At 48.7% G+C, this 22,137-nt stretch overlaps 4 protein-coding genes across 4 annotated transcripts; 2 read left to right on the plus strand and 2 right to left on the minus strand.

The window, feature by feature from the left end:
• Positions 1-874: 874 nt before the first annotated feature.
• Positions 875-1,063, plus strand: CDEST_05687 (uncharacterized protein; the record flags this gene model as incomplete). The annotated part of the gene is made up of 1 exon (XM_062921846.1): positions 875-1,063. One exon carries the CDS (start codon positions 875-877, stop codon positions 1,061-1,063), a length of 189 nt encoding a protein of 62 aa, XP_062777897.1.
• Positions 1,064-2,382: 1,319 nt separating this feature from the next.
• CDEST_05688 (Putative berberine/berberine, FAD-binding domain, PCMH-type, FAD-binding, type PCMH, subdomain 2) lies at positions 2,383-4,564 on the plus strand. Its single transcript, XM_062921847.1, has 2 exons — positions 2,383-2,939; positions 3,012-4,564. The coding sequence occupies exons 1-2, from the start codon at positions 2,467-2,469 to the stop codon at positions 4,351-4,353; spliced, it is 1,815 nt and encodes a 604-aa protein (XP_062777898.1). The 5' UTR covers positions 2,383-2,466; the 3' UTR covers positions 4,354-4,564.
• An 8,488-nt stretch (positions 4,565-13,052) lies between these two features.
• Positions 13,053-17,986, minus strand: CDEST_05689 (Putative signal transduction response regulator, receiver domain, histidine kinase/HSP90-like ATPase). Its single transcript, XM_062921848.1, has 3 exons — positions 16,927-17,986; positions 13,846-16,839; positions 13,053-13,792 (listed from the first exon to the last, which is right to left on the minus strand). Exons 1-3 carry the CDS (start codon positions 17,118-17,120, stop codon positions 13,135-13,137), a joined length of 3,846 nt encoding a protein of 1,281 aa, XP_062777899.1. The 5' UTR covers positions 17,121-17,986; the 3' UTR covers positions 13,053-13,134.
• Positions 17,987-20,448: 2,462 nt separating this feature from the next.
• On the minus strand, positions 20,449-21,378 carry CDEST_05690 (uncharacterized protein; the record flags this gene model as incomplete). Its single annotated transcript, XM_062921849.1, has 1 exon — positions 20,449-21,378. The coding sequence occupies one exon, from the start codon at positions 21,376-21,378 to the stop codon at positions 20,449-20,451; it is 930 nt and encodes a 309-aa protein (XP_062777900.1).
• Between the last annotated feature and the right edge of the window lie 759 nt (positions 21,379-22,137).

Below are 22,137 nucleotides of genomic sequence, written 5' to 3' on the forward strand. Positions count from 1 at the left end.
TGTGATGCTTGTCACGATGTGTTCGTGGTGTTGTGGCTTAGTAAATGGCTCAACTTTGCCAATCTCCATGTCACGTGACCGTTCTTGGAGATCGTATTTTTATGCGTCACCAGCTTCCAACCCACCTTGTCTCAATTCAACACAAGCACTTTACAGACTTCGGGCCCTTTGCTTAGCTGTGCGCTCTAACTCGCTCGTCAGAATGCTTCTGTAGGCAATGAGGGCAAAACTCCGCATGAAACGGGCTCAACGAATGTTCTTGACCAATCTATCATCATCCATGGCCGAAACCTTGGGATACGATGCACGAACTCTTTTGGAAACAGAAACTCCCCGACTGGGTTGTGAATGCCAAAAAGGCCAGGCAGGGTATGCTTTTCCTCCATGTGCAGGCTCCATAGGTTAAAAGTTCCAGTAAAGCTTCAGTAGGAGATGGCATGGTCGCAGTCGGGTGATCCGCTCGTTTACTAATCAAATTATAGAGAAAGAAAATGCAACAAACAGGCTACTAATGCTAATACAAAGGGTGACACTTGTATGAGTCAAGATTCCAGTAAGAAGCCCCTGTGAAATTCTTAGAAAACCCCCCTGTTGTAGATTTTGAAACCTTGGAACAGGATGATATTACGCATGATGTTTTACTGCTTGAGATATAAAACGATGGCCTATTGATTAGTGATTGTTCTTGAATCAAGACGTTACAATAATTACCCTAAAGCAATCCATGAAATAGAGAGCTTCTATCAACAAAAAGAAACACTATAAAAAGAGTGACACTGCCAGATCAAATACATTATAGACATCACTTTCAATTTACTACCAACTTATTCTAAATCAAATTTCTTTAGAAACCTACCTTTCATTAACAATCAAGATGAAATCCTTCACTCAAGCTCTATTTATCTACCTCTTCGCTGTCGCTAGCGTTCAGGCTGCATGCACCTTGGAAACCCCTGGTACTGAGGGCTTTGAAGGCGGCAATTGCAGGGCTGGTAGGACGAAATGCCAGTCCGATAGTGGCGGAGCAAGCATTCTCTGCTGCGATGACTCTAGTTGCAAGTAAATGGCTCGGAATTTTACCTATGCCAGTTGCTTCAGTACGACGCAAAGACTCCATATCTTGATTTGCAGCTAACATTGTTCACAGGAAAATGCCAAGCTCTATAGAGACATGGCCTGTTTAAATCGCCCACTATTTACCTTAGACATCAAGAAAGAGGCTAGAGTTACAACCCGAAATTGGTTGGTGATTGAGGCAGCCTGAAGCAACCCCTGGCAAGAACAACAGGGCAGAGAGACATTCATGTATGCACGCGCGCGGCGCAAGCCGAAAACTGGAACAGAAGAACTATAGAAGGTCACTTGATGGATCAGTTGAAATCACCAGTGATCCAACAGGATACTGTACTAAGGGTTAGTGAACGGTTAAACTGATCCAACCCGGGACAACAAGATACAAGGACATTTATTGCACGGAGATAAATTACCTTCCATAGCTCTTCAGCAATGAACTTCATGACTTACTCTATAATAAGACACTCTTGGAGTGTCCTTCTGTTGTAATGACAGGTTATCTACGCCCAAGTTTACGACTAATCACTGCAAACTCACCAACAAGATCACCAACAAGTCAGCACAACTCTAATACTGTTCATTGAGTAACAAACTCAGCTACCTGTTAGCTGAAATACAGAAGGCCCATCTTGTGGCCATACGTGTCTCTAAGGGCTGTAGCCGCCGAATATACCCCCTGCAGCATTTGACTAAGCCCATCTTAAACTTTATGCTTTGAAAACAACAGTCAGCAATTAAGAAACTCTAGAGTTTTTCGGCAAGCATACTAATAGAAGTCTGCCTTAGACTCTGTAACGACGTCAACTTGTAGAGCTACCCTTGGCTTGAAAGTGGTGTTGGTCTCTTTGGGGCGTCGGTGTCGTTCCCACCACTCAAAGCCGACAAAAGTTCCAGGCTTTGGCTACGATTTTGTTGTGCTCGGCACCATTACCGGTTATGGAATTAATTTCGTGGAACGCCGCACCTCCTACTGTGCGCATCGACATCCGTCAATCAATAAAGAGTGGAGGGTGACTTGCAGCCTATTTTCAAAATGCAGAATGTAGTGGACCCCGAGTTAGCACCATGCGAGTAGCGCGTATTCGTTCCAGGCCAGTAGATACGGGAGTTCGCCTTGAAGAACAGAAATGCCAACCATCCGTTGATGAGCCATCTTCTCCACCATCGGCATCCGTGTATAAGGCCATCTCAGGCAGCACCCAGGGTGGCGCAGACAAAACCCCAGCCCTAGTGGTAATACAAACTTCAGCGGCGTGCCTGGGTATCGGGCTCGTTTGATTACATCTTAGATGACTATATAACGTTGGATGGTATTCGTCTCTTGGGTGATTTGAGCTTCGCAGAATACACAACCATCTTCATTTTCAAGAGTCAACAAAATAGAACGACGCCATGCTATCTCGATCCACGTTTGTGGCTCTGCTGCTCTCCGGCCGTGTCATGGCAGCTGTGACGTGCAAGACCACTCCCTCCGATGCGAGCTGGCCAAGCACCGACGACTGGAACAGCTTCAATCAAACTCTTGGGGGCGCTTTGATTAAGACCCAGCCCATTGCATCTTCATGCTACAACAACAGTTCCTTCTCTTCCACGGTGTTGTCATGCGACGAAGTCAACAGCAACTGGTTCTCTTCCACCCTCCATGCACGCTTCCCAGAGTCGATTGACTATCCATACTGGGCCAACAACTCTTGCGTGCCGCCGAGCGACTACGCCTACCAGAATCAGGGATGCGAGCTAGGAGGCTTGCCCGAGTTTGTACTCAACGCTACGACCGCGGAGCAGGTCGCGACGGCCATGAAGTGGGCCAGTTCACGGAACATCCGAGTCGTTGTGAAGGGCACCGGACATGATTTGGTCGGCAGGTGAGTTGAAAAAAGGCTACGGCCGGTTCCCCCGAAAGAACAACTGAACAAAAATGACTAACGCACGAGCAGGTCCAGCGGCGCCTACTCACTATCGATCTGGACTCATCAGTTCCAAAGCATCGAGTTGAACAGCCAGTGGCCGCGTCCGCTTGGCAACGGGACCGAGAATGTGGCCATCGTCGGAAGCGGGAACAACTGGGGACAGCTTCTCAACGCTACCGCCTCTGTCGGAAGAACCCTGGTCAGTGGCGGGGTCAGCACTGTTGGCCTCGGAGGATTCATCGGAGGTGGTGGCCACGGGCCTCTTTCGAGCCAATACGGCTTGGCTGCTGATCAGGTTCTGCAGGCTACGGTAGTCACATCGGCCGGGGAGGTTCTCGTGGCCAACGAGGCTCAGAATCAGGATCTGCTATGGGCTATCCGAGGCGGCGGGCCTGGTCTCTACGGCGCCGTCATTGAATACGTGTTACGCACGCATCCCAGCCCCAAAAACGTTGTCCAGGCGACCCTTTCCATGTCAATGGCAGGGAACGACACACAAGCAGCCATCCTGGCCTCCTGGAACGCGCTGGCGACAATCTCTGCAGCTTTGCCGGATCTTATGGACGCTGGTCTCGCAGGGTTTGGAAATGCGGCGACAACCAAAGTCTACACAACATCATCCGGTGCTCTCGGCCAAGGAGTTACCGCGACCTTCACCTTCTTCGGCTACAACACTACGGAAAGAGCAGTTTCCTCTCTTTTGGCCCCCTTGAAGTCGAGCATGCTCGCACATGGCGGGGATGGTGCACTTTTAGTGGCCCTTTCGGAACCCGAGGTCTTCTCAACCTACCTCTCCTTCTTCAGCGACAGTCTCAACATTGTCGAGACGCCAGTTGGACAGATTAGCCTTCCCTCCAGCCGCCTTCTTGGTCGCCGCGAGTTGACGGAGATTCCTCTGGAACAGCTGCGTACCCATCTGCAAAGTGTCATGAAAACCCAAGTTGATGGAGCCTCTGCCGCGTTGGTGTATGGATTGCAAGGTGGTAAAGGCCCTCGAGAGGTCCAGGAACACATGCGTGGCGCTCTGAACCCCGCTTGGCGACGAGCCTACGTCCACCTTCTCAGTGCAGCCTCGTACGTCAACATAACGGACACAACGCCGCAGGAGGCTTTGGCTTCCGCCGCTGCTTGGACCGAGGAAATCCAGGAGGCTGCGTGGCGGAAGTGGGCGCCGGGATCGGGCTCGTACATCAACGAAGCCAACCCTTTCAACAGCAACTTCCGCGAGGACTTTTACGGGGAGAACTATGAACGCCTACTGGAGGTCAAGAAAAAGTATGACCCCACTACTAGCTTGTTTGTTTTGTCAGGGGTTGGAAGCGACATGTGGAAGTATGACTTGGACACTGGAAAACTGTGTTTGCAGTAGAGTCGCCGTCCGATCAACCAACCAGCCAACTTTGGCACCGAACTTCATTGGCTGATTGTTTGACTGAAGGGCTACAGTATCGTGGTTTTAAGTGGTCGACTTTGTTCGCTTGGTTCGTTAAGTTACTCTGACGGCAACGCTGGCTGGTTGATGACGGGAAGGCGAGGTTACATAGGCTTGATTAGGATGTGTCGAGCTCCACACTATCAACAACTGCATTGTTGTTAGTAGACAAATATGTCTTAAATATAGAATATTTAGATAGTTGCAGTTAGGTAGGCAGCTTGCTTGTATAGGCAGCTTGCTTATTAACTACGTTATATAATTAGTTGCTTACTTTTTTATCTTTATATAACCTTATACTACAGTTCTTTTACGCTAGAGGAGTATACTTTAGTTTTTTATATTTGCAGCATATAACTTATCTATAACTACTAGGTACCTTATAGAGGCATCCCCTAGTCTTATTATATCAAATAGGTTGTAACAATTATATAGTAAAACTGTTGAATGGACTTTGTACGTGCACGCAGGTACTGAAAATGTAGGGTGAACCAAAGATTGGATATCTGTGACTGTCCTTTCTAACTACAGGATTGGGGTCGTACGAGACAGATATACTGTCTCGTCCGGCCTTGAGTCATTCGGGCCGAGCCAAGTGATGATTCCCCTGTGTATGAGTGAGTGCTGCACGATCCAGTCTGTGCACTTTGTTCCTGAGTCGTAGGTGTCGTACGGTCATGTGATCATGTTATTCCAACACTCACAACTTTTGTTTTGTGACCTGACCGTACGATCCCTTTGACGTAGCCAATCAGGTTACACTGATTGTTCCATCAATAACCTCATGTACGGATTCAGTGGGTTGGGCCACTGATTGTTGTACGATGGATCCAACAATAAGAATCGTCAATAACGCCAGCAGTCCTTCCTTCCCTTTTCGTACGGTCGTTTCCTTCCTGTCTGGTTGAGCAGATAGATCACGTGGATTTGTTGTATTCACCTTCCGACTTCACCTTGCCTGCCTGCCCTGCCTGGTGAGGCGGCCTGTTGCCCTTTTCTTCCTTCTGTTTTTCTCTTCTTCTCTTTTCCCCTTCACAACCTGCACCAAAATCTCTTCACCGTACGAAACGAAATTCGAACGAACAAAACGAACGAACCAACGTACGAAGCTTCTGAATCTCTTCAGATATAAGAAACAATTCGTACGTCCTCTTATCTGTTCCCTCTCTTCCTCTACTAACCTTTTCGTGCGTCAGAGGCTTCCTGACACCATTACAAAGCCTAGTCGCCAGTTCACCATGTCTCTCTCGGTTCCCGTTCAGAACCACAACACCTCCATTGGCAACGTACGCGTCACCAATGATGGAGGAGTTCAGTGGCTCCATCTCCCTACTGGCAATGACAATAATCGCCGCTTCCTGATGTCGCTTGCTGTCAACGTACGTACCCTTGACAGGTGTTGGTGATCTTGCTAATCGTACGCATAGGACGAGGAAGTTCGTGTCATCGCCTTGCCTTCGCACGACATTCAGATTCGTATGTCTGCCGACAAGACTGTCATGCAGATGGTTGCCTCGATCGTCCGCCGTGAGGACTATTTCCGTGCGATGCTCATTCAGAGCCGTGGCCACGCCGTTCGTGCGTGTGTCAACAAGTGTGCGACCATCGCCAATCCGCGCTTCCGTCAGTGCGTTCGTCTCGATTCGTACAGAGATGGATCCTGCGCTGAGTGCGTGTTCCAGTCTCATGGAGCCCGCTGCCAGCACAAGGGTGTTGGTGATGTCTCCAGCGACAACAACGATTCGTCTGATGATGATGGACCTGCTCCTTCCAACTACAAGCCCCCTTCCGTACGTAAGGGCTGCAACCAGCGCACTCCTGGCAAGCGTCTGGGCAAGAACGTTGGTACTTCTGGATCCTTCCTGGGATCTTCGCACAATCCTCAGTTGATCGAGAAGGAGTAATCTTGTCTCCTTACATCCCTGGTTGGTTGTCGTACGTCTTATGGGTGGAAGGCTGGGTAGTCGTACGAAGCAATAAATTCGGGATTCATGATTGCAACAATGGCAATTATGGTGGTAGTGTCTGGCGTGGTATTGGATCGGAAGGCAAATAATCAAGTAGTTGACGTACGAGGGTGGGCTCGTACGTGGTAATTGTCAATTGCTCTTCTCTCCCAATCTTTCAACGTACGCCTCAACTCGAATCCGCAGAGTGTTGCTTGTGACTAATTGCTGCAGTGCTGAATTTGGCGTTTTCTTGGTAAGGGCATCTGCAGGGTTGTCTTTGCCGTTGATCCATCTCACCTCTGAGATCTCTTTCTTTTCGTACGACTCACGTAGGCTCATGATGTCAATCATAAGTCTCTTCTCATCTGTGGTGCCTAGTCGTACGAGGCACTCGTACAGAGATCGTGAGTCTGAACAAACCACAACTGGAACCCGTGGGGCCTGGAGCGTACGAAGGATCTGGTTCAGCGTCGTGCTCAGGGAGATACCACTGTCAAAACCAGTAGTCATCCCATACAGTTCGCTTGCAAGGACGCTTCTAGTGACCCTTTTGCATTTAGTCGAGCTCCAGTGTACAATGTTCCCTTGGATTTCAAAGTCGGTGGTCGTACGAGCAGTTTCCTCTGCAAGTACAATCACAAATCCCAGTTGTGAAGATAAGTCAGCATTGTTTGCAAATGATCCATCTGTAAAGATATACATCTTCGTACGTGACAGATCAAGTGGAATGAAAGTGAGACCTCGATCCGGGTTGTCGATTTGCCACTTAAGTCGTACGTTTAATGCTTCAATGTCTTTTGCTCCGGGTTGTTTCACCTGGGCTGCAATAGACAGGTCGTACGAGGCTTCTGGTTGGCAAATAGAGGCAAGGTATGCTCCTCTTGCTCTCTGTGAGATGTATTGCTGTTGAGCATCGTGCGCGTTGGCGTCAACAAGCTGGAGTTGGTTGACTTGTCCCTTCTGGGTGAAGGTAATGGAGTTGTCGTACAATCGAATTCGTCCTCCATTAAAGTCAACTCCTTTTCCTTGCTGAAGTATAGTCTTTGGTTTCGCACGAAGCCCCTTGTTCAACAATTCTTGCTCCTCCCTCTGGGAAAACTGAGGAGTTGCAAAACTCAGGGTGTCGTCTGTTTGCATTGCTGTGATCCCAAAGGTTTCAGGTCCCTCAGTAGTGTAGAGAAGGCAAGGATCGTACGTAGACTCCTTCATGCCTAGATCTACCTTGTGGTGTTCTGAGTATGTCTTGTACCAGTAAAGCCCAGACTCTGCAAGTCCGTACAATGGCTTTATAACCTGGAGAAGTGTCCCTTTAGGATATCTGCCTTCTAGTTCCTTTGGCAGTCTTGCAATGATCGTACGGGTCAACTCGTCGATTGCCTGAGTGTAGGCTTGAGTGATGTCCCGTATTTCTCCATGACATCCAAAGTATCGTACGAGAGTCATTGCAATAGCAAGAAGCAGCCGCTGGCTCATCCTCTGGATTGTAGGTGCTTGGGTTAGGAGTTCCTCCTTCTCCCAGTCCCCATATCCCTGAATCACAAGTCTTGACTTCTCGTACGGCTTAGCAGACATATTCTTTATCTCTCGTACCATACGTGTGCTGTAGATACGGATGTTGCTATGCTTGTCTGGATCGTACAGGATGAAGATGAATACTCCCTGGTTGATCAAGGAATCAATCTCAATCCCATCAGACTCTTCGTACGGCGCTCCTGGGGCTGTAATAACGTTGTCAAGTCGAAGTTTAACAGCAAGGTCATAATGGTCCTTTTCCTTTTGAGACAGGTATACCACATGCACACGTGTTGACTTTCGTACAGCATGTCTCTGGCCTTTCTTTGGTCTTCCTCTCTTCCTTGGTTGTTGTTGAGGAGTTGGTCGTACGACGTCTGGGTCAGCCTCTCCTTGTGAGGGTTCCTCACAATAGTAGGGCTTAACATGCGTCGCACGAAACTGAGTAGGGCCATTGACCATCTTGACTGTTACTGTGTATCCGTCTATGCCTTGGATCTCGTACGGTCCAGTCCAGCCCTTGTTCTCTCTCCATACTAGGACTTCACTTTGGATTGGAAGTGAAAGGACTTTCTGGAGGTTAGGACCGTTCCTGGTGTTGATCGCACGATTGATCTCGACTTCTGCACGAATGCCTTGAAGCATCTTCATTGCCTTCTGGATGGCTTCTGCTCTTCGTACGACGTCTGGTGAGGGTGGTGAATCCTTGTTGATCCTTGGGTATGTCCCGAACACAAGAAGCGTTGGTACGATGCCGTTTGGGCCAGCAGTGTCGTTCAGAGCCTTGACAGCCATCTGGAGGATTGTTTCCTCATCTGTGTTGTAGCTAATCTCCTGATGGAGGATGTCGTACGTACGTCTAAGGGGTGCATGAGCCCTCTCAATCTTGCCAACTGCCCAATGGGCCTCTACTGGCATTTCATCGCACGTAATCCCCATGATCTCAGCCTGACTTCGGAATTCTGCAGAAGCAAAGTTTGTGCCAGGGTCATGTACGATGTGGTCTGGTGGACCAACGTACGTACTGATCCAGCATTTGCAAAGGGCATTCCAAGTGTCTCGTGCAGATAGAGATTTCAAGAATGTAGCACCTTGGAACCCAGTTTCTGTATCAATAACATGTAGGGCATTCTTCTCCCCTAGCCGTACGACGTCCACAACTATCTCGTAATTGAAGTGGCTTTCGTCTTTCAGGGAGAACTTGAATCTTCTTGGTGCAGGATCGTGCGACTGGCAGTGATGGCAGAACCTCTGGATCTTTTCTAGAATGGCAGAGTCTACATCATCATGCCCTGCATTCTTCAGGAGTTGGTGCAGACGGTCCGTACGAGGGTGTCCAAATCGTCTGTGAAGGCGTCGGAGCTGTTCTTCAGTAAAGAACATACTAGCCTCTGTACGATTGACGTTGAAGAATGGATGACCCCATTTTCGAATAACTGGAATAGGTGGTCCGTTCTTTCGTACGATAACGTTGTCTACGTTGTTGAAGTAGGCTCCAAGTCTGTCGGCGTCGTACAAGGAAAATAGGAAAGGTGTAGGTGCATCTAGGATGTGGTATGTAACACTCCCGAGAGGGTTCTCCATGTTCATGGTTCCAATAGATGCAACTGAGGTACTGGCGCCGAATCGTACGTGAGCTGATCCTGGCTCCCAGGATATCTTCGTACGAGGGTATTCTCTCAAGTACGCTAATACTTGAGGTTTCCCAACCGTGGAGAATTTGGCAGCACCTGTGTCCCATAGTTCTCCTTGGTACACTGCACTGTAAGGGTCGTGCAGTAGGAATTGGCTTGCTTCTGATGTCTTTGGAGCTGAGAAGATGTCTTCTCCTGTCGTACGATGGAAGAATGCTGAGGACATGAGGAAGGCGGATGCCTCATCGTCCCCTGAATTAATGTCTTGGTCCTCATCGTACGAGTCCTCAACAGGGTTCTCTCCTTCAACATCTAAGAGGTAGGCAGCAAAGTCGTTGTAAGGCTCCTGATGAAGGATGGTACATGCCTGAAGGTATTGGTCTTTCGCACGCTTGCGTTCGTCATCCGTGTGATTAGTAGACCAACAGCCTTCCTTCTTGCAGACAAAACATCTCTTGTTGCCTGTACGAATAGGTCCTTGCCTTTCAAAACGTTGGTTCTTCCCCCTGTCGAATGGTTGTCTGGGAGGACCTCTGTCGTACGGCTGCTTAAAACGTCCCTTGTAGTTGGAGGTGTACCTCCTATCTACAAAGTGGATGTCGTGCGAAGGTGTTTTTCGATCTAGGGCAACCTGGAGGGATGCCCTGAGGTTAGAGAAGAATTCTTCGCACGTGTGGTCTGCCTTGAGATTGCTGAGAGCAGTCTCAAGTTCAGGCACTCCTCGGCATGCTTGAGTAACTTGCGTACGAAGCATAACTTCACCCTGGAATCCTGATCCAAGTGCTCGTTGGATGAGAGGTATCTTGTCAAGAAGAGTTTCAAGCACCTCCATAAGGGTCTTGTCAGGATTCTCCCGTCTAACTCGTGCAAAGGACATAGTGGTCCAGTCAGCCCAATAGAGGCTGTGGTTGATGTTGGTGTTGAAATGCTTATCCAGCATGTCGTACATCTCATCCCACCTCCTGGTTGGGCCAATATGATGCAAGTAGAATTCTTCCGCACGATCTTCAAGGATATCTGGAAATACAGCATGGTATTGATCCTCTGTGATGTGGAGTCGTCGACAGAAGCTGATGAAAACCTTGGCTTTGTCGTACAAGATGTCGTACGGCTTGCCAGTGTAGTTTCTGTCTTTCCGCCATCCCTTTTGGAATATGGATACTGTACTTGGCTCGCATGGTCCGTTCTGGACTATACGTTTCGGTGGAAGGTCATAGATACTGTCTCCTTGATAGAGAGGTGTCGTACGACCCTGGAATTGCGGAAAACTATCGACCTCCTGGGTGAATCGTGTTCCTGGTGGCAGGTTTCGTACAGCTGGTTGGTTGTCTCGTACGACTGATTCCTGACTTGTCTGTACGTCGTACGAGTGTTCAATTGAGTCTATTGCCGGTTCAGCTGCAGTCCGTGGAACAATTGGTTCAGGGTTTCGAACAGGTGTATCTGTAGTTGTAGTAATCCGTCCTGGAGTTGATGTCGTACGAGGAGTAAGTTGTTCATCTTGGGCATCGAATTCTTGCATGATGGCTTGGACTAAGTCTGTGATTTGTTTCGTCAAGCTTCGCACAGGGTTAATACGGAATCCTTTCTGCTTTAGAATTCGTACAAGCTCTTGTCGGTATGGCCGGCTGACAATGTTCCATTGCGTTGATGTCCAATGGTGAAACTCTTCGTACAACGTTGTCTTCAGCAGATCCTTATCAAGGTTGATGTGAAGGATCTGCATAATTACATATCCAACGTACGTTGTTAACTCCTCCTGGTTTAATTCCTTAGTGATGTCAATTGGGTTGCCCCAATATTTTGGTTTTGTTGATTTCTTCCAGACAATAAGTGGGATTTCGCTTTTGGCACTCATTTCTTCGTACGTAGGCTGGTAAGACTCTTCTTCTTGAATTTGACCTTGTTGGCTGGTCTCTGGTTCTTCTGATGCAGCCATGGTGGTAACCGTGTCGGATCGTACGGTATCAGATTGTTGTTATTATGTTTAGTGCTTTAGCGCACACTACGTACTTCAAATATTGTACGATAGGAGTCTCTGTCCGGTTCTTACTGGAAGGCGACAACAGAGATTCTTCTCGTACGATACTGTAGCAGTAGTCGTCTTATTCCTAGTACCCGGTTCTTGCTGGAAGGCGACAGTAGGTAGGAATAAGGAATTAGCACAAGATGTCTTGCACCTATCTACCCGGTTCTTGCTGGAAGGCGACAGTAGGTAGGATTAAGACTTATTAACGTACGACGTCCAGTACGTTAATTCTTGTCTCTTCACTCTTGCTAATCTGTGATCGCACGAAGCAATCCCATGTGATTGCCCAAGCAATCACTGATCAGTGTTGAATGGACTTTGTACGTGCACGCAGGTACTGAAAATGTAGGGTGAACCAAAGATTGGATATCTGTGACTGTCCTTTCTAACTACAGGATTGGGGTCGTACGAGACAGATATACTGTCTCGTCCGGCCTTGAGTCATTCGGGCCGAGCCAAGTGATGATTCCCCTGTGTATGAGTGAGTGCTGCACGATCCAGTCTGTGCACTTTGTTCCTGAGTCGTAGGTGTCGTACGGTCATGTGATCATGTTATTCCAACAAAAACTAACGTATATGCATAGTAAGTTGCCTATTACTTTCTTATTGCATATTAAAACCCTATTTTTCAACTATTTATTAAAAGTCTAATTTTAGCCTAAAATACAGTAGGATTTCTATTTACTAAGTTCTTAGATACCTATAACATCAAATATCGATAACATAATGATTGGCACCAAATTAGCCGTAAACATCAGTTGTTCCGTATCGGTTAATCGCCTAACAACAAAGGGATACTCCAACGCCAAGACATAAATAAGTCCATGTGACAACGCTATTAGGCTGTTCGCTCTGCGATCTCCTAGATTTGCAGATTATTTATACTAAACCGGATGTCCTCGTCGCGTATGCATCTGATATAAGATTTGCAGATTTGTCATTCAAGACGCAGCCAGAAACTGTGACCCCTAATAGTTGGTCTTGAATAATCACGTTAGGCTTTGGTTCCCTACACACATTCAATACCAACCTGGTTCCATGCCGTAACCTGCAATTCCCTTCAGGTAAAGCATCAGAGGCATTGACCACTATGCAACGGCTGGTGAGGGACTCCCGCAAGCCCGATAGATCCTCTGATGTACAAATTGACGTTACGGCCGAAAGAACGTAAAGTTATGAACGTCTTCTTGATTTATTCGACAACGCGCATAATAATTTCAGTCGATCTATCAATACTTTGGGGAGATCTTCACTCGTTGAGTTCAAGCGGCTTCTTCGGAGTCACGATGAGACAGAAAACGGCGCAAAGAGCAATCCAGTGCGTAGAATCGCCATGTTGGTACTCACACTCAATAAACCAGCATCTGGATATCAAAACAGGGTCTCTAGGCAGATTGAATTTGGGGTCAAAAAGGGAAGGGTAAGAGTCTATTAGCCAGATGTGTGTAGTCAAGAATCAACAGCGACGAAAACATTGTGACAACAACATGTACTGTTTAATAGGCAAAAAGGCTATGATATTTTTTTTCTGTCTTCATGAATCGTTTATTAATACATATTAGTTTGGTGGTGTTCATGGCCTTGGCCCAATTGCTTATCCAAGCAACCCACGAGACTTCAAGATAGAGCTGAGCTCCTTGAGCTTCACCGGCTTCGTCAAAAACAGATCCATCCCACTTCCAAACGCCTCGTTTTGCGAATCGTTCGACGCCAACCCTGTTAACGCAATGATCGTCGCCGGCTTCAGGGCAAGCAGCCGCTCGTGGGCTCTAATATGCCTCGTCGCCTCAAACCCATCCATAACCGGCATTGACACGTCGGTGAGAATGTACTTGCATGCGCTTGGGTTCTTCTTGTACGCTTCAACGGCCTGCAAGCCATCGGTCGCTGTGTGATACTTCCTCCCGAGCTTGTTCATGTAGGTGGAGAGGATTTTAAGGTTGATCGGGTTATCCTCCACCAATAAGAACTCCAATGTAAGGTTCACGATTGAAGGGGGCTTGTAAAGCTTTGGCCGGGAAGACAGCATCCTTGGCTGCTTTGGTCTCGCAGGAACAATTGGAACGTCTGAAGTCGAAGAGTTTGTTGACAACGGAGGTGCCTCTAACCCGTGGTAGTTGATCGATGTTTCGATTGTCTTTTGAGCCGGCGTTAGCGGCGAGTCGGGGCCTGAGCTCGCCCATTCTGCCTGTACAGCTGCCCATCTGTCAAAAACCAACAGCAGTACCTTGGCAAGTTTGCGGGGTCCGACGCTGGTACTCGTTAGCAATTTGAACAGCTTGAATCATTATTAAAATGCACGTACGGTTGGGAGATAAACTCGACAATTCCCTTGTAATCGCTCCGCTCAGATGAACGCTGATGAGCGACAAGGGCGTTGACACACACGACGACACAGGGGAGCTTCGAAAGAGTCTTGTCTTTGGTCCTCTCATGAAGCGCGTCCTCTGAAACCAGGATCAGGTCGGGGACTGCTTTGTGTGCCTGAGATTCTGAGACTAATTCCAATTGAAGCCAATTTCGGCAAATGTTCTCGATGGATGCATGATTGTCGTGGCTGTCACCGTTTACTAACGGCATGATGCCTTCGAACCCGATTAGTCGGATGCGAAGACCAGATAGCTCCAAGCGCTGTTGCGGGAACGGATCCTCGGAGGCATAGTTCGGCTCGTCGGTTGCGACGGTAAGAGGGACCGAAAGAGGCAGCGTCACGCTGGTCGAAGTACCCAGCCCGACACGGCTCTGGACCGACATACGCCCACGGAGGTGAGAGGTCATCCGCTTGACCAAGCTTAGTCCTAGGCCTGTGCCGGGCGCAAGAGGGTCTTCCTGAGAGAATGGCTTAAATAACTGGTAGCGCAGAAAGTCTTCGCCGATTCCACATCCCGTGTCAGAAACGGTGATGGTTACTTGTCGTTCGCGGTTGGCACCCCCGGTCTTCGGACTCTTCTGCTCGAGAAGCACCTTAATGACCCCGCTATGCGTGTATTTCAGCGCGTTGCCAAAGAGGTTCATAATGATGCGACGGATGGCGCCGGGCTGAGTATCGAAAACCCATGAGCAGTTAGGGTCCACATCAAAAAGCACCATAACATCGTCAAAGGCGACTTGGCTGGTATGTTGATTGTCTGATCCTAGGCCGAGTTCTTCTTGAGCCCTGAGGCTGTCAAGATATTGATTGGCAGCAACATCAGGATCGCTGGTTCTGTTCTTCTTTTTGAGCTGCGCGATGGACATGTGCTGGAAATTGAAGCCGGCGAAAACGCTATCCATGACCTCTTCGGCAAGAACGTCGATTTGTACGTTGGAGTTCAGTGTCATCATGCCGGCACCGATAGATTGGGGCTTGCCATGGCGCAAGCCCCTAGCAAGCGGACGCCGAGTTGTCTGGAAGTTGTTGACCTTGGAGTAGTCGAGAAGATGATCCAAAGTGTCAGTAAGAGTTCTGCCACAGGCTTCAAGCGTATGAGCTATGTCACCCTGGGCAACGCTCAAATCCGTATCATTGAGAAGCTCGATTCCAAGGATGATGCCGTGAAGAGGAGACCGTAGTTCGTGGGACATAGAGCTGAGCGCATCGAATTTAGCCTTTTCGTCGAGTATTAACTCATGGCGCAGGGTCTCCGTCATGGCGAGTATGCCAAAAACTCTCAAGTAACTGAGCTCTCCCTCGACGGTGAAAACACGCTTGGTTTGTCGGCTGTAGACAAAGCCGCCGGCATACCATCTGTTCTTCCGTGGGTCCCATACGGGAACAAACGCAACGCTACGGGCTCCTGGAAAGATCCGAAGAAGATCTCGGCCTTCGTTCTGTCTAGCCCAAGGCTTGCTCCGAGGGCCTTGACGCGCATGGCCGCCACGACTTTGCAACAGATGATCTTGCAGTGTCGAGAGCGCCCTGAGCCGGTCCTCTTCTGATGAGTCGGTGGGATGAAGGTTGTCGCTTGCGTCGAAAGTAAACAGTTTTCCCTTGGGGTATCTTCTCACGAGTGTTGCAAGTAGCTTTTCCGCAACGGCCGCATGGCGTGTGATGTGCTCAGGGCCATCAATACCCCCCCTTTCAGATGTTGAAAACCCAAGGACTCGTGCCGGTGGCCATGACTGACTGTCCGAAGAATCAGTGCCCTCGTCGCTACTGTTATAAGACGAACCCAGCTGCGCACTGGGGTCCTCTACAGCCGGACTCCTAAGGGCGCCAAAGCCCCCCGGGGTAGCGTCAAGGAAGAGGCAACCTTCGACATCCGTGGCTTGCCTGATCTTCTCTGCGGCATTGGAGAAGATGAGATTTATGGCGCTCTTCCGCGATGTTTCCGCATGCATCTGAATCTCGAAGGCCGACATGGTCGCTGGTTGGATGGTAGGCAAGGTAGGGCTCGGGCTACTCGCAGGGCTCGGGTTGCTGGGTATCGATGTGTCCCCGGTCAGTACTGCTTCCAATGGAGAAATCGTGGAGAAAGGGTCGTCGAGTTCCGAGAGTGGCGTTGGTTGAGTGTCAGCCGTGTCCGAGCCTGTCGACGAGGGTGGAGGCTCTGGAGAATTGAGGTTCAGTCTGTCCCTGAGGTGTTGGGGGGCGGTATTGGAGGTGTCGCTTGACATGCCCGGTTGACCCAGATCGGCAGCAGAAGGTCCCAGCTGGCTTCCCGACAAGCTAAAGTTTTCTTCCATGAAAGCCGAGATTCCCTTGTTCATACGTTCGCTGCGTAAATGAGCAGTCGTTCTGTTGCCTTCGAGGTAGCTCATGACGACATTGGAGATGTTCCTCAAAATCTGGGTTTCGACTTTGGACCAAGTCGCAATAGGCACAGGATGCATCACAGAGATTACGCCTATGCTGACTCCTTTTGACGTTCGAATAGGGACCGACGCGTAGAACCGGGGAGGTTGTTCAGGGTCACCGATGGCGCAGGCTTTCGATTTGAAGCGTGTATCTGTTGTGAGGTCGGGGATCACCACAACAGGGAGCTCAGCAGGCTTGTGACTGCCATTGTCGCGGACCTTGTCGGCTTCAAACAGGGTGTGTTCGCAAATGCCGTTGCGTCGGGGAAAGGCATGACCACAGAACCATAGGTCTTCGTGCATGATGCTAGGCACGAGCGGGAGGCTCGGAGTGGCTTCGGCAACTACATACTGATGCTTCTCGTCGAATAGTGAAATGAAAGATCGAGATGTGCCTGTCTGGCAGGCGCACAGCTGGGCGAATGCCGTGAGCGCGATGTTGTCGGATACAGTTCGTGGCTCGTTTGTTTGTGGGATACCATCTTCGTGAACGTCGATATTGGATAAGATGGACGAAGCGTATCTGAAAAGAGGCAGAAGTCAGTCATCAAAAACTGAACGCAACGAAGAGACGCGATGATGATCAAGCAGTGCAGGCAGATAAACTCACTTGAAAACTTCCCGCTGGCGGGTCAGCTCCGACTTGGACCGAACGTGGTTGGGCATCCCGTGATCAGTGGCCACTGTGGCTTGCTTGCCAGGCTCTGGTGGGACTTGCTTCGATAATGCGGTAGATCTCGACGAAAGAATGGGGAAGGATTGTCGACATTCGTGATTCAAAAGCGGAACATGGTGTGAACACATCCATTGCCTTTGAGGCGACTATGATCCCTTATGAGTTAGGTGAGAAACCCAACACGAAGAACGCGTTAGCTCGAACCCGACTAGTTCTTGGTTTTCGATGTAGGGAACTTCTCGATCGACGAGGTCGTCAAGGGTATTCGCGTCGAGAGATCGATCGAATGATACTGGACAAATCGGGGAAAGTAGAAAAAAACGGATTGACGGCAAGAAAACCCACCGCCCACTAGCCCATGTCAAACCATGCAGGACCCTGAACACAGGGCCTGTCAAGACGACAAGATGGAGAGCGCGTTGGCCTCCCCCGATGCCACAGGGGGGGGAAGGTGGCTTGAGCATCGGACAGCCCCGCTTCAGAACCGTGGAGCAGCAGGTAGACGCCGGCAGAAGCCAGGAGGCCTGCGGTGCCTCTTCTGTCTACATGGCTGACCTGAACCGAAAGCTTCGGGCTTGTCTCCGGGAGGGGCGTCTCATAGATGATAGGGTCTGGACCCTTTGAATGATTTGAACCCCTTCATGTCCGTGGTCCCCTAGTGGATCATCAGTTTGACATGCAGACGGGAGACCGTTATCGTTGTTTGGTTGGATAGTGTAGACTTCCGGAGACCACTCCGTGCTTCGGAAGTCTCCCTCGGCCAATCATCGGTCACGAAGACGACTCAATCGGGCATGGGGAGGGGTTCGACTAAGTTTCAACTCCGCCCCCCCTTGTCCATCAAGTCGAGGATGCATCAACTACCAGAACCAAGATTTTCTACCATGGATAAGAATCTTGAATTCTGGAAGCTTGGTGGAAATTGAAGCGGATACACTTTCAGCGGGTACGCTTCCAGTGGGTTGAAATCAATCGAGAAAACAATAGAAGCAGTTGGGTTCCAAATTTGATTCCATCTTGCTTTTCGCAGACACGGTTCCTAGGGTTATCGCTGTGATGTCAGAGCATTCTCGATTGTTGCTCGATCGATTCTCAGACAATGTTGAACTGTTTTCCGGTACCAGGGCACTGAGTCAAGGAGCCTTCATGAGAACATCATCTGCAGGACACATGGCCGAGGAGCGATGACGTCGGCCGCTGATGGGTGCAATCACTGTCTGCATAAGCGATGTGTGAGCATGAGCTCAAACGTTCCTCTGTGATCTAGGGAGTTTTTAAGTTCGCTATGTTCTCGGCTCGCGTTCGGGATCTAGAGTGAGGGACGGAACTCGTCGTGGGGACAGTATAGTCGCTATACCTATCTGATTATATCAGTATACCTACACAACCGGCTGCCTCCAGAATTCTTGGAATGAAGCGGGTACCGTCTATCAGAGCAGAACATCAAGCCATGCTTTGCCTCGAGACGCTAGTCATGATTGATGTGCTGCAGGGCTGGGTCTGATACCGTGATCTACAACCCGACGGGGTGGTTTAGATGAGCGGCCCTTGTGGTTTGGATGAATAATCCCCAATTTTCTCCCAGTCTGACAGAAGTATGAATTTGATCCATATTCCCACAATATTATCTAGTGATTCGGGTTATCAGGAAAGAGATCGCGAGAAAGTATTACCTAGATGCTGAGTGCGCAACACAGGAAGTGTTTTCCAATAACTCGTAACGAAAACAAGTTTGAACTCTTGTCGCTGCGAACGCACCTAACAACATTGGCACAATTGTTACTGTAATCATTACCGTGATCTATCCATCTGTAAAACCCTGGGCTGTTCTTGGGCAATGCTTTTTCTACTGCCCAGTCGCGTCATTCTGTTCCAACTTGTTCCCTTTCAGCGAGCTTGAGAGCCTGGTGGGGTTTTTTTTTTTTTTAACCTTCCTTGGTGCGCAGACTTGCTCTCCTAGATAGTGAGCTTGTATCCTGTAAAGGTTCGACATCCTAAAGGCTTGACCTCACCTTGCAGGATGTGGCTGATCGGGCTGTGCTCCCCATCTGTCTGCTGCCTTCGATCGCCCTCTTCCAACAGATAGCTATCCACTACAATCTAAATGGGCTAGTTCCGTAGCAAAGTCCACTAGTAGGGGCTTGTGGTAGGTATGGGAACGAAGGAGCGCGTACCCTCTAGAACCGAATTTATGATGGGGACTTGGATCGAATACCGGTAGGTAGTCCAGCCATGGGAGTGGCTATGCTAACACTGGTCCAGTTCTCTCAAACAACTACCACATGTCAGCTGCACTCAAATTCGAATAGGGGTAACGATGAACCAAACCAAAGCCAAGATAATGACCTTTCCGTGTTATAGCACGATTAAACACCACAGTCAATGATCCTGTTTGACTCTACAGTACTATGTCATAAGTTTTTGCACAGCAATAAGAACAAACCAATCAACACTTATAGAGGGGCCCATTAGCTTGGAGTGCACCACTTTAATTCCTGTGCCTCATCACACCACTGTAGATACCTATATGATCGGGTTCACGCTGTGGAGTCGAAAATCAAACTCTATTAGACTTGGTTCATTGAGGATCATCAGGGGAAAGGAAGAAAGACGTCGTGGGTGAAGATACGGAGACGCCGACTATGCCATGAGATGGAAAATCGCAGTCTGGTAACAGTGGCGAAAAGTCGCGGCACAGCCCATCGTTGCCGGCACAGAATGCGATCGCTTGAATGTTCACATCCACTACCACGTGCAAACCCGCAAGCATACGAAGATCGAAATACAACAGTAGGAATCATTACCATGGCAACACTGCAGCCGAGCACTGACATCAGAGTTGTCGTACACAGCTCAAAACAACCGAAACACAGCGGTTTGGTCGTGCAGCAACACCGCGTCGGGAGCCTGGGGGGCGGCCGATGTGCGAGCAGCGCGGGGCAACGCCATCATCGCGTGCTCACGGAGAAACCTCGAAAGTGGATGCCGGAGTACATGTGCCAGGGTCTAGTGGCATGCCGCTAGCCGTCCCGATAGAACTTGTGACCTAAGAAATGTATATTTAAAGAAATGTATAGATTAACAGTTACTCATAGTTTCGAGATAAGTCGTGAGTGGTTAGCAAATGAAGATGTCGAGTGTTATTCGATGACAAACCGTGAAGCGGGTGCAAATAAAAGTCAGGCAACGCGTCTTGGGTTGGCGGCTCTGTATCACCGGTCCCCAAACCTTGCTGATGTAAACCTCCTCCAGCATTCGAAAGGTTAGCATAATATATCTAATGTTCGGGCTCTCCTATTTCCGATGCACCGACTACTGTTCACTAGCAAATACCTGGGACATCAGTCACGTGTTGGCATCCCAAGTCACACGCCAGGATTCCGGATTAGGGCACTGGTACAGGCGATGGCATTCAAATAGCTGAGATTTTGCTTTATCGTTTTAATCTTGCATGGCTTACATATTGTCGATTCGGTTCTCTACCACTCGAGGACATAACCTCTCAGACAGCATCACAACTTGATGAGGTAATTGCCGAACGGAAACAAGTGATAATTTCGTCATTTTGACCGTCTCATCAATGAACTGGTACACTGACTTGACTTTCACATCCTTTGCATCTTCCTCAATGCCACGCCTTCGCTTTGTGCGAGGCGTCGGTTCAATAATGCCCCCTTGTTTCAGCAGCACCTCGTCCTTAAGTGTTGACACCTCCCATACGTTCGATTCCTTGGCAAAGTCGCGACAGTGAACATCTAGAAAATGGAACTTCAGGTGCTCAACCGAATAGAGTGACGCATTACAATACTTCCCTGGATGAGGGCATATCAAATGCTCTCCGCCATCAGCGGATTGAACATATGTTTCGTAATGGCTTTGTACATGGGCTTTCCACGGACCTCTATCGAGAAACTGACGGAGTCGAGCCTCGGGCTCTAGCGATGAACCCGACATACAGAGCGGGCAGTAGCCAGCAGTGGCAAGTACTCCGCCGTAAGTAAGAGGATCGCACTGGACGGGCAATGTCTCTGGACGAGCAAGATGCCAATGACAGTGCTCGCTCCAGCTAACATCACCGGAAACCCATTCGTTATATAGGAAGCAGAGTTCAGTGAACTCGCTGCTGGCTTTCTTGACGCAGTTGTAAACATGTCTCCAATCGTAGGTAAGTTGCTGGCTGATGCTGGGTTGATCAATTTTAGGTAATTTGCGGGGGCGCTTCGACTCGCTGCATTGACACCTGTGCGGCTCTAGACCCGGCCGATATTCTACCTCTACATCCGCTTCGCAGAGGGATATCATGTCTTCGAGGGCACTTAGGCCAGTCGAGCTCCGCAGAGTAGCAGTCTCGAAAAGAGTAGAAGCAAGGCGATCCCGTGCAGGCATAAGGAATCTAACGCGGTTGAAGATGCTCCGGTGATAGCACAGAGTGGCACCATCTTCACCGGTCGGTTGTAATAAGATTCAAGTAGTCCTAAAGCAGCCTAGATAGTCTGCTGCATATACCCTTAAGAAGAGTATCAATAGTTTTAGTTAATATAAACAGTATAAGAACTTACACTTCTGCTATAAGGATGCAAAGGTAATATACTTAATTACTAAGCTTGTTTTTTAATCTTGTAGTTATGCTTTTGCTTATTTATATTAACTTAAAGATGCCTTTAACTTTAACTTTAGCTTATTGCTAAGTAAGTTGTTGCTCTTAATCTTGCATTTAATTTTGTTATTAGTAAGCTTATTATCTTAGAATTATTCTAGAAGGTTTGCTAGTAGTTTAACGTGCTCATGTATTTTAGCGTTAACCTGTTTTAGTAGCAAAGCAGTTAAAGCCTATATAGATAGGAAGGATAATAGGATGCAACAATAAAGGGATAGCAAGATAGAAAAAAAGGAAAGATAGAAGGATAGAAGGTTGAAAGGATGGAAGAGTAGAAGAGTGGAAGAGTAGAAGGGTAGAAGGGTGGAAGGGTTAGAGGAAGAGAATACAGTAGAAGGTGGAGACTAGGAGCAGGATAAGAGGATGGAACAATAGAACGATAGAACAAGGAGTAGAGACTAGGTTAACCACTTAACCAGGGTTACCTAGGGATAATAGGTAAGAGGGGTAAGCATACGGCTCATAAAGGAGCTAATATAAGCGTAATT

Source organism: Colletotrichum destructivum, chromosome 3 (assembly GCF_034447905.1).
Source record: "Colletotrichum destructivum chromosome 3, complete sequence".
Classification (NCBI taxonomy): Eukaryota; Fungi; Ascomycota; class Sordariomycetes; order Glomerellales; family Glomerellaceae; genus Colletotrichum; species Colletotrichum destructivum.